At 40.5% G+C, this 11555-nt stretch overlaps 1 protein-coding gene across 1 annotated transcript; it reads left to right on the top strand.

Moving 5' to 3' along the window:
- The first annotated feature begins 643 nt into the window (after positions 1–643).
- LOC146299398 (TLE family member 5-like) lies at positions 644–11503 on the top strand. The gene is made up of 7 exons (XM_084684534.1): positions 644–1556; positions 2305–2402; positions 2517–2580; positions 2672–2716; positions 2832–2894; positions 3078–3152; positions 9271–11503. Exons 1-7 carry the CDS (start codon positions 1530–1532, stop codon positions 9508–9510), a joined length of 612 nt encoding a protein of 203 aa, XP_084540660.1. The 5' UTR covers positions 644–1529; the 3' UTR covers positions 9511–11503.
- Positions 11504–11555: the final 52 nt, after the last annotated feature.

Below are 11555 nucleotides of genomic sequence, written 5' to 3'. Positions count from 1 at the left end.
TCCTGTCGAGCGTTGCTCGACGATAGGGGACCCAAGGCTTTAATCTGCAATTCATTGTTGCTAGCTCTAATCAGATGTAGGCTACTATAAGCTAATAAGAGCAGATTATGTAAACTGTATCCCAACGAACACCAATAACTAGAACTAGTTAGACAGACTATAAACCAACGAACTTCTGGTTATAATACAGGTGCTCTCTAGCTAGCTACAGTAAAAGTGTTGCTTAGCTCTAGATACTAGACCCACAGTCTAGCTCTAACTGCATTTAGAATCTAACAAGCTAAAATCTTACGAAATTGTTTATCTAAAGTTGGCTATATGAAATACTACTCATAACAATTGATATGTGGTGGTTGAAATATGAAAAAATGCATGATTTTAAACAATTTACCAGCCAACTTGCTTCGGAGATACTGAAAATGAATGGGGTTCAACGGGGGAAAATACAATGTTTGGAACTATAGCTCGAGTGAGACACGCTTTGCTTCCGCATTCCTCGATAACAATGGGAGTCTATGGAAGTGTCGCAACTCTTTTTCTATGGCTCTGGCCTGTACGAGCTAGCCACTGTTCTGCGCAAGACCGGACGAGCCGAAACTGGAAAGCCGGCGTGGTCCGTTTTGCGCTTTCACTTGCCTCACTCGTAGACTTATTACAGTAGACACAGCGAGCTTGTGCTTTAAAGATGGCGTCCCATTCGTTTCTACGGAAAGTACTCAGTGGCGCAGTGAGGCAAGCGAGAGCGCGAAACGGACCGTAGCTTGGTCTAGAGATATAGGTCTATGGGTATGGCGAATTGGCGATATGCTAACTTCCGGGTTGGCCTACAAAATACGTCATTCCTGCAACACTTTGTTGGTAACTCCTCCCGCCGTCTATGGCGCCGCTGTAGTTCAAAACGTATGGACCCACAGTTCTGCACGCTTTCCACCAGGGGCATGCCATGCTGCAACAGCACTTCCGCACTGTAATTTTATACATTTGACATCTAAAATGGACCTTTAGTGCGCCACCTCAATCCCACATCACATGGGGCGTTCGTTCCTCGACATCGTACATTGTATAGCTAACTGGATAGCCAGTTTAGACAGGGAATTTGGGTGGAATAAGCTTGTAAACGTTGTTTAATGTAGAAAAAATTCGAGGCTCCTTTCCAATCTGTATAACGGAGATGTTCCTCGCGATGATCCACTTAATTTAAGACAACTAGCTACTAGCTAACATATCCTTTGTTTAGAAAATTCCATGCAGTTTTTGCTGATCTAACGTCTATCAAATGTCACGGAAAGGGATTGTCAAAGAAAACAAAACATTTGAGTTGGCTTTTTAACAAGCAAATCGAACTAAACAAAAACAACGGTGTTAGATTGAGAAACGATTGCAATACAGCTGTCTAGCAAGCTACTGCTGCTGCTGCGGTTCCACTTCAAGTATAATAGCCTGTCGACATAACTACCCAACCGAATAGGTGGAGGGGTTGAGTTTATTCACCTAACCGCGGAAGGAAATATTCCGTAACATCCACTGACATGATGTTTCCACAATCAAGACACTCGGTAAGTAGTTATTCCAAGCGTAATTTTGCTAACGACGTTAGCTCTAGTTAAAAAGCGAAACTATCTTAACCTCGTAGCTAGCGTTAGCTGTGTTAGCATATGTGGAGTCACAAGTTAACCTCTTGATAGAAAAAAATAGAAACTGCTCATTAGTTTTACTCTTGTTAAGCTATTGTCTAGTCAACAAGACAATGATTACAGCTACCAACATTCGCCCTCAAATCGTATAAACTAGAGAATAAGCGTAGGTTCGTGTGTGCCATGTGCCCCAGGCATTCTGTTTATATTCTGTCCCCCGATCATGTAGAAAGTTATCCTTTAGTGAATTGCTATAACATCCAAGGAGCTTGCCAAAACACACAAAATGCTAGCTCTTTGGTTGATTATCAAGGTAGCGTGTTGGTTAAGATACTTTTGCTGTCGGTAAATCAGACCCCCATTTGTCTAACCTTATCATAAAACGCTGCTATCTAATCCAGGATTACTTCTCATCATTGTGTCCCCCCCCCCCCCATCCTCGTGCGTTTGAGTCCTAGATAACATAGTTCAGAGACAAGTGTGGGATTTAAGGTTAAGAGTGGGGGGTCAGGGTTAATTTTAAAACTGGTTAAAAAAAATCAAAGATAAGGTATAGGATAAACGAACATTTTAACCTTAAAGTTTAGTAACCGAGGGTTACTATTTTATTGAAACATTTTAGTAGATAAGAGTATTTTACATACAGGGTGTTCTCACACTGGTTTTGTAGACATCTTCTCAGTCCAGTCAGCCCCTCAAGTTCACCACCTCAGACTCCTGTGACCGGATCAAGGATGAGTTCCAGTTCCTCCAAGCACAATACCACAGGTAAAGAGTCAGTTAACCACACATATGTAAGTACAAGTCTAGTAAATACAAACAGATACACATACAGTTGGAAAGCTGACTTTAATATGTGTGCTTTGTGACCTGTCTTTTCAGTTTGAAAATGGAGTGTGATAAACTAGCTAGTGAGAAGTCAGAGATGCAGCGTCATTACATCATGGTCAGTGACATCATCTTAGTTTGATATCATACCAAAGTTCATAAACCAACTATTGCTGTAATTGGATGTCTCACACATGCTAATTTTGCAGTACTATGAGATGTCCTATGGACTGAACATTGAAATGCACAAACAGGTAAGAGACTTCTATCCGCACCTGACCATTACTTTGTTGTCTCTTTCTTTTGAAGTCTTTACGGCATTGTTCAGTAAAATCCAGTTTTTCTGGGTTTGTTGTTTCTTCCTCCCAGGCTGAGGTGGTAAAGAGACTCAATGGAATCTGTGCTCAAGTTCTCCCTTACCTATCACAAGAGGTATGGCACCCTCCTCTCCAAAGATTTGCTTGTCTAACTTCAGTTGAGCTACGTTTCCGTTCAGATTCTCAATCAAATTATTGGTAGGATTGTCATGTAAAGTTACTGTTCAGATAAGTGTAGATTATTGATCATTGTAATATAACTTCTGGTGTTGATTGTGTGCGTTTGTATATATTTCAGCATCAGCAGCAGGTCATGGGTGCCATAGAGAGAGCCAAGCAGGTAACCCCACCTGAGATGAACTCCATCATACGGGTAAGTGTGTGCTTCATATGTGTGCTTGTGAATCTGTTTGTACTCTGTGTGTTCGTCACTATACATAGGGACTTCTGTAATAGGGTTGAGCGATACACGCACCTTTCCCCATGGACAGCCGTCACTTCTTCAATCGGCAATTGCCGATGTATTTAGGCAATTTGTGGGTGGTGTAACAGACTGTAGTTGATCCATGTCCTGTACGGATCACATCATTCCCTAAATCTCAATGCAGAGTTGCAGTGAAAAGATGCAGATTAGACAGACGCAAGCTGTGCTTGCTACTCTGAAGCGCCTAAGGCTAAAGGTTGGATACGTTTTGTGAAACTAGCCATTTTGGCTTGACTTTGAAAGTATCCAACCCCAAATATCCCACCCCCTCACTTCAAAGCCACTCTCCCAAAACACATGAACTAACACATGAGCTAAGTCAGTAGCTCATAGTATGGGCCATACTGATGTTGCTCATCCACTAATGCCCATAGTAAACAGTGACAAGCATGTTCTGTGTGTGTGTGATTAGTTTTTTACTTGGAACCGGTAGTGATACTATAATTATACAAACGTAGCAATAGTTATGCGACTAAAGGTAGCTATATGGCTTTGATAACGGATGACAACATAATGGAGGGCTGGAAACACATAAACATAGATGCTAGTTGGTTGTTGCTCAATAACCCGAGGCAACATTTTGCGTGCAATTAGCATAGAATCGGATTTGCTCCTCTTGCTGGGTGGCCTATTCGCCTGCCTCGCGTCGCCAGCTATCCTTTACTGCCTTGTGGAGGCGGTTACATATGACTTGAGAGCTAGAGAGGGTACAATTTCTGGGGAAATTGTAGGGTGTGCTTGCTTGCATTGGTTGCAGATGGGTCCATTTATTAACTGTAATTTTTGCAACTGATATTTCTGTATATTTTATATTAAAATGCGTACTTATTATTTATGAAGATTGCATAGATTTAAAAGCATACATTTGTTGCTGCTCATTTACAAAAAGTGATAGAAGTGTAGAACCTTATTCCTAGCTCCCATGATCCATTTCCTGAATTATTGGCGCGACTTCCCAAGCCGGCAATTGTCATGGTAACGGTCATAAACAGTCATTGCTGTAAGCTAATTCTGATGCAAAATAAAACATGCGGGAACACAGCCTGTTAGACTTCAAACGGGACAATTTGATTATTCTTCTGCCTTCTACTATCGAGGGATGAGAGGACAACCTGAAAAAGTGGCCTCAAATAACGTACACTAGCAACGATTGACAGTACCCCCAAAAAATATGCCCCCAAAAACGTAAATAAGCTTGACTTGTCCCCGTCCTCTTCTCTTTGGTCCCTCTCGGATTTAAGGGGAAATAGCTAATTCAAAAGTTTGCTGGAAGCGATCATTGTCAGTAACGTAGCGTTTATTACACAATGTTCATTTTTGGTGGAGTGTTTATTTGAGGGCGGTGTTTATTCGAAGGTGGCGTTTAATTAGTAAGAGAGATTTAGTGAATTGTAGGCCATACACAAACAAATAATATACAAAGGAGATCAAACACAAAGGGTTGACCTTTTAGTGTAAAATTTAAGCCGCACGTTTTATCGGGAGTACAAGGGCAGTATGAGTGCGTCAACGCCCTCTCATTGCAGGGTTTTTCCTGGGTCAAAATGGGTCTTCGGTGCTCCAAAAAAAACCGGTGTCACCTTATTAGCAGACATGTATTTATTAATTGTTTTCACCATTTCATAAATAATGGAGGCTATGCTTGAGGAAATCATTTTGCTTCCACTTTAGACTAAAAAAGATAAGCTAATAGATTGACAATAGTCCAAGCCCCATGGTGCTATCATGTATGGTTCAAAGATTTTCAAGGTTTACCTCTTTACATATATATGCAAACTACTAAAATTTATATCAATATTATCTAGAACTAACCAGTGGCCAGAAATGGAACACACAAATTATGAAATTCAAGTTTATCGAAGCAAGCTATTGTTCGCGCACATCAGTTGCATCTTGATCAGACAAGAAGACACACTCGATCTTTCTATCAACGGGATTACTATTGCTCTAAAGAGAACGTCGAGGCTGGCCCTTATGGAGGACCAAACCTGCCATATTTACAAATGAATGAATGAATGAATAAATAAATGTCCACATCCATGCATTTAGACAGAAATAAATGAATATATATATGAATTAATGCACAATTGTCTATCAATAGTTACATATATTTTACATGTATGTATGTATGTATGTATTTATTTATGTATTCATTTATTGATTGATTTATTCATTCATTTATATATTCATTTTTTTGTTCATTTATTTATTCATTTATTTATTCATTCATTCATTTATTCATTCATTCATTGTTCCCAATATGATAATGAGAGGAGGCCAGTAGGCGTGGAAACTGATGTTCAGACATTGCAATCAATCCAGAGCCATAGATTCAATCTAGCTTTCCTTTTATACATGTAAAGCTGACATGGTACATAAACATGGCATAGGCTACAGGCTATTTAGGCAACTTGTTGTTCCAACAACCGTCGCAACGGCATCCCATTCCCAACATAACGTGGCAACGTTTGGCTTTTGTTGCCGTATAGTCTTTGTAAAATATGTGCTGTGGGGCATACAACTCCATTTAGGACTAAGCTACTTTTCATCTTCAATGATTTACTTTGTGTCGTCAATCTTCACAAATTTCTCTTTTGCTTGATTGGGGGCTATGACAGATCGTCTATCTCGCTCTTACACACAGGACAAATATGTTGGTTTGGCAATCAACAATCAGGAATTTTTATTTTAAAATGTTTACATTTTGAAAATTGATCGGATATCGTTTTTATCGGGGTAAACACATGGTTGGCCGGTCACCGTAGTGAAGTTGGGTGTTAGGCCTAAGTGATAGCTCACAACTAACGTAGTAAAATCTTTATAACATGTTTGTTTATCCAAATATCATATATGGTGAATTAAATCTTTGTCAACAAGGTCGGCCAGCCTGTCCATGTTGTCCATGACAGCAAGGATGGATGTAAGGCTACATAATTGAATACAAAGCGTTGAAAACGATTAGCCAATGGTGTGTCAAATACCGCCTACTTATTTTGATTGACACATCTCATTAACATATTGAGAAGAAGAAATACAGGAATGAATGAATGAATACATGAATGAATACATGAATAAATAAATAAATGAATAAATAAATGAATACACAAATAAATACATAAATACATGTCAATTATAAGGTAATATTGATTGACAATTGTGCATTAATTAGTACAATGTATTAATTTGTCTAAATGCATGGATGTGGACATTTATTTATTCATTCATTCATTTGTAAATATGGCAGGTTTGGTCCTCCATAGGCCCTCGCAGCGAAACGACAGTTTAGTGGCTGCTCTGTCCATTCGCGCACCTCACAGTTGCGTATTGATCAGACAAGAAGACACGCTTATCAACTTGATTAACTTTATTTAGATAGACTTTATTTTTTATTTATTTTTTATTAATCACTGACTTTTTTTTGCCTTAGGCGCTCCGGATTTGTCATAGGCACTCGGGAAAACGGCTTTGGCGCATGCTAACATTTTCTTCTATGCAGGAAAAACCCTGCATTGGCTATCAATTAGGTGTGCATGTGTAGCAGGCCTACTTTAACTGTCACAAATACAAATGTTCTACATTGTGTAGAAATCTGAAGCAGCATGCCGAAACGTTCTTACACTTTAGCTTTCAAACAGAAAGATGTGCATAAAGCACTCACCAGCAGCAACAGATCTGTAGCACGCGAACTTGGGGTTGATGAAAGGCGAGTGGCGAATTACATTTCATATTGTACACTTGTGATTTAATCGTAGAAAAACGTGCAATGGAACGTAAATCCCAATAGAACCAACGCAATCGGGATCAAGACAAACATTTTGATGCCGACGTTGTAGGCCAAACATTGAGAAATCCTTAGGGATGGGAAAATGATAAATTTCTAGAGAGGGTACCATTTCTGGGGAAATTGTGGGGTGTGCTCCTGTATTTTTGTATGGCCTTTGACTGGTTAGCTGCTGCAATTCCCACACAACAGAAGTGTAGTAGTTAGCTAGCTCTACAATTTACTGGGAATAGGTCCAAATCTAGGAGCAAGATGGAGCACAGCTGCCAGCTGTAGGTATTATGCAGGTAGCAACGCTAGTGCAAAATAAATATTTGGCTGGTTGGCTCCATGACGCCCGGTAAGTAGGGCTTGTGAGACTGTTCACCAAAAGAATGAAGGGGAACCGATTTGTGTAGCAGATTAAGACATGTTCGTAGCTACCTAGGGAAAAGTAGCCTCAATTTTCCTAGACTTTAAGCTATGGTACTAATGCTGAGGGCTCACTGATATCGCTGTCTGTCTTACTACAACTGTGTTGTTGCTAACGTGTGCTGACGTTCTGACTTGTGCTGACGTTGTGACGTTAGGCTAGCACTGAGTTCTCTGTGGCCACACAAGGCACTTTTGTCCACAAAAAACTTAATTCAAGCCTAAACAGTGCAACGGAACGTAAATCCAAATAGAAGCAACGCATCTGCTAACAAGACAAACTTTTGACAGCAACGTTGTCTATGTAGTCCAAATATTGAGGGATTCTTAGGGGTGGAGAAATAATAAATAATATTAGGGATGCACGATAATATCTGCACGTCATCGGTATCGGCAGATAAAAGCTTCAAAACTTGATTATCGGCATCTGCAGATATGAATCTTTCTGCCGATGTACCTGGCCCATAAGGTGACGTGCAAATTATGCGCACGCGAAGCAAATGTTTAATTAAGCAATAAGCCCGTCGCGTTGTGCCTAACAACTCCCCTTACCTGTTCTAAATCAGCGCAAAACGCGGACTTGCGGGCGTTATTGCTTTTCTAAAACTGTTACTACAAATATTTGATATGGTTTCATAAATAAAGACAATCAAATTTAAGAAACAAAATAGTTTAATAATAAACCGTCATTCTTCCGCCACTACAAAGTATAGTTCCTACATAAATCGTTGCCACGCAACAGATTGAAAACAGTGGGCGGCCCATATCGTCTTTATAGTGGCGGCTTCATTCCTTGGCTTTGCTAACGCTTCGATTTCAGCCTCTGTCTTCTCTGCATGACTGGTCTTTTTAAACTCTTTCTACTCCATTCTATCAATAGTCTCCCACCAGTCGTTAAACGTCAGCCCACCCAGCTAATCAAAATTCACAACAAATGTTGCCATTCTCTTTACGACTAGGTTGCTTGCTTGCTGTAATTTGTCTTTTTTTATTTGAAATATTCGATGCGCAGTAATATGGAATGTTATGTTATGAGGACAACTTGAAAGGTTATGCTGGATTTTACAACGGCATGGAACGCGATATAGCCAATCAGAATCAAGGATTAGAACAATCAGTTTTAGAAGTTACTACGAGCGCCAACAACATGATTCAACATGTCGGCTGTGTGGCAGGACTTCACAGTATCAAAGGATGATGACAAAATGGCTATTGGCGGAGTTTGTACAGTGTCAGTGATGCAATACATTTTAAGTTTACAGAGTTACAGCTGCCTTTCTGTGCATATGTGTCAAGAATGTGTCATTGTCAACAACACAGTTTTAAGGAAACTGTAGTTGTTCAAGTTCAAGGAGGTACTGTTCAAGTATGAAAATTGTGATGTGAAAATATAAATAAATCTGCCATATTTGAAATCATTTCAATAGTTTTCATGAGTGAATGTCTATTTCTAAAATGATACAAAGTTTTTAATGTCCCGAATTTACAGAAAGTACCCCACCATAATAACAGATTAATTCTAGTACAGGAGAGACTTTTCAATAATTAAAAAGCAGAGGTGTATATCGGTAACGGCATCGGCAATCGGCCAAAATGAGCTTGTAAATATCGGCATATCGAATATCGGCTAGAATTCAATATCGTGCACCCATAAATAATATATATGAGAGAGAACAATGGTTGTGCTTGCCGAAAGGCTTGAGCACACCCAATGAATGGGGAAGACATTTTGTTGGATGAATTTTGCCTTGTTTTCCTTTCAGTGGATCCCGGTCTTAATTGTAGTAAGCTCTTGTGTGTGTCATCTCTTTTCAGCAACAGCTCCAGGTTCACCAGCTGTCTCAGCTCCAGGGCTTGGCCCTGCCCATGACACCCTTGCCCCTGGGTCTGACGCCCCCTAGCCTACCTGCTGTCACCTCCAGCTCTGGCCTGCTCTCCCTCTCCTCCATCCTGGCCTCCCACTCCCATGCCCAGGCTCAGCTAGCCAAGGAGGACAAGGTCCGAGAGGGGGCCGAGAGGGACCAGAGAGAAGAGGACGGGGACAAGTCAGACTGATGGGAAGAGACCTTGAAGCGTGGTGCAGCATGGCATAGTGAATGGAGGCTGGGAGGAGGAGAGAGAGGGTAGGGAGACAAGTTTGACTAATGCCCCATTGTTGCCACAGTGTGGAGGGAGAGAGGATCATAGGGAATTTCTCATCAAGAAAGGGAGAGATTCACATAGTTATGGGTAGGTGATGCTGCTTAGAATTCTATTCCTTAAGAGGAATTGTCTCAAAGGGTTTTGAGGTAGGAGGAGAGGAGTTTAGTAAGAGTTGACTGTCAGTCTCCCCAGATTCTGCTTAAGGCAACATCATTCTGCTCTCCCCTTCTCCGATTTCCTCCTTCTCTTCTTCATTCCTCTTCTGCGCGCATCATCTTTGATTTTTTTTTTTTCTCCAAGGGTTTCCTTTATTTGTTGATATATAAAATTAGTCTGATTGTATTTGATTCTGTTGCCTGGCCCATCATCTGTCCCTCTTCCCCCTTCCCTCCCTCTCTATCTCCACACCTTCATCTTAGACAAGTGGGATAAAGGAGATGCGTCAATAGACCTTCCCCCCTTCATCCTGTATCTGTCTGTTGATTGGTGGCTTAGTCCCCTCAACCCCTCACCCTATCTAATGTAAGTTCAGTGCAGAGGAAAGTACTGTGGTGTCATGCAAATCCGCACAAAGAGCCAAAGGGACCTCTTCAAGACATGTTCTGTTCCAACCTTAAAGAAGAGGATTCTAAGTAAGAGACAGTCTAATTAAAAGTGTGTGTCTAAACAAGTGTGGTGGGGGTGTAAATGTGCGTGTAAACAAATCAATGTTTGTTATATTAAGCACCTTTCATCTCTCCCAATTTATTTTTCTGCTTCCTTTATTGTTTTTTTCAACCAAGATTAACTTAATTGGGACCGTAAAAGTCAATTTTGGCCTAATCAGAAAGCTTAACTAGTTATAAAGAGAACATTAACCTACTAGGGTTACTTTAGCCCACAGCATTCTTAAAGTTAGGGTAGACCTCGAGTTACATGGCTGTTTGGGTCTCAGCCAATCAGCTTTCAGCTGTAGTGGGATAGGGACATTTCAGTCCATGAACATGTCAGGCAAACAATAACACCTAGCTCTCTACATTTTCCATGAGGAGTTTGTAGAGGGTCATTGGGTAACTTGACTGTTGTACTGCTTCCCTTCTCACATATTGCAAGTGTCTTTAGTAGAAGAACAGGATGTGTGGTGGTGTTTTTAGCCAGAAGATGGCAGTAAAGCAGCACTGTTGACTGATGCACTTGACTTATTGTTAATGTTAGCTAGCCAGATGAAATCGGGGATCTCAAAAAAGCACAGCATTCCTCAAATATCTTTTTAAAGGCAGAAACTATAGCGCCTTCTAGAATAAACCCTAGTGGTGTCGGGGGGGGGGGGGAGGGGGGGATAGCGGAAGCCTAACAGTTTGTCCAAGCTTACTACCCTGATATAGCTCCTGTTTGTGAAACCCCTCCTAGGCTAGCATAGGACAACCTTAGGTGAACAAAGCTTAACTCAGACCTGTGAATGGTAGATGTTTGTGTATGTTGTCAAGGGCCAATTTATGTACGTACATGAATATACCTATAATTTTGTAAGCATTTTTGTATGTTTCAGAGCTGCTTTCTAATGTGTGTTTGAGCATGTGTCATGGAGGACTATGGAGAGTGAGTGTGTGTTAGAATGCTGTAGTGACTCTATACACCCCCCCCCCCCCACCCCTCCTTTCCTTGACAACGATGAGGCAACTGCTTTAAGCTTTGTAAATGTCTTGTCATTTTCATTGAAACTCTTCATTTTGTTGTATGTAAAAGTTACAAATATGTACTTGTTAATAATGTTATGTTATTAAAAAAAAGTGTACTATAGCTTCATTTAAAACGCAGGGGGAAAGAAATGTATTGTAAAACCCACAAACCATTTACTCTAATTGAATGAACCATTCTGCAGTAAGGAAATGTCTTTTGTGCCTTACAAATAAAAGACCTGATTGAAGCTCCTGAGTTATGTGCTTAACCCATGTCATTCCTCTGGCTCTCACTGATGT

The sequence above is a fragment of the Hypomesus nipponensis genome, chromosome 3 (genome assembly GCF_054491055.1).
Source record: "Hypomesus nipponensis isolate SF chromosome 3, ASM5449105v1, whole genome shotgun sequence".
Taxonomy (NCBI): Eukaryota; Metazoa; Chordata; class Actinopteri; order Osmeriformes; family Osmeridae; genus Hypomesus; species Hypomesus nipponensis.
Note: the sequence above shows the minus strand (reverse complement) of the source record. Positions and strands in the feature narration are given on the sequence as shown.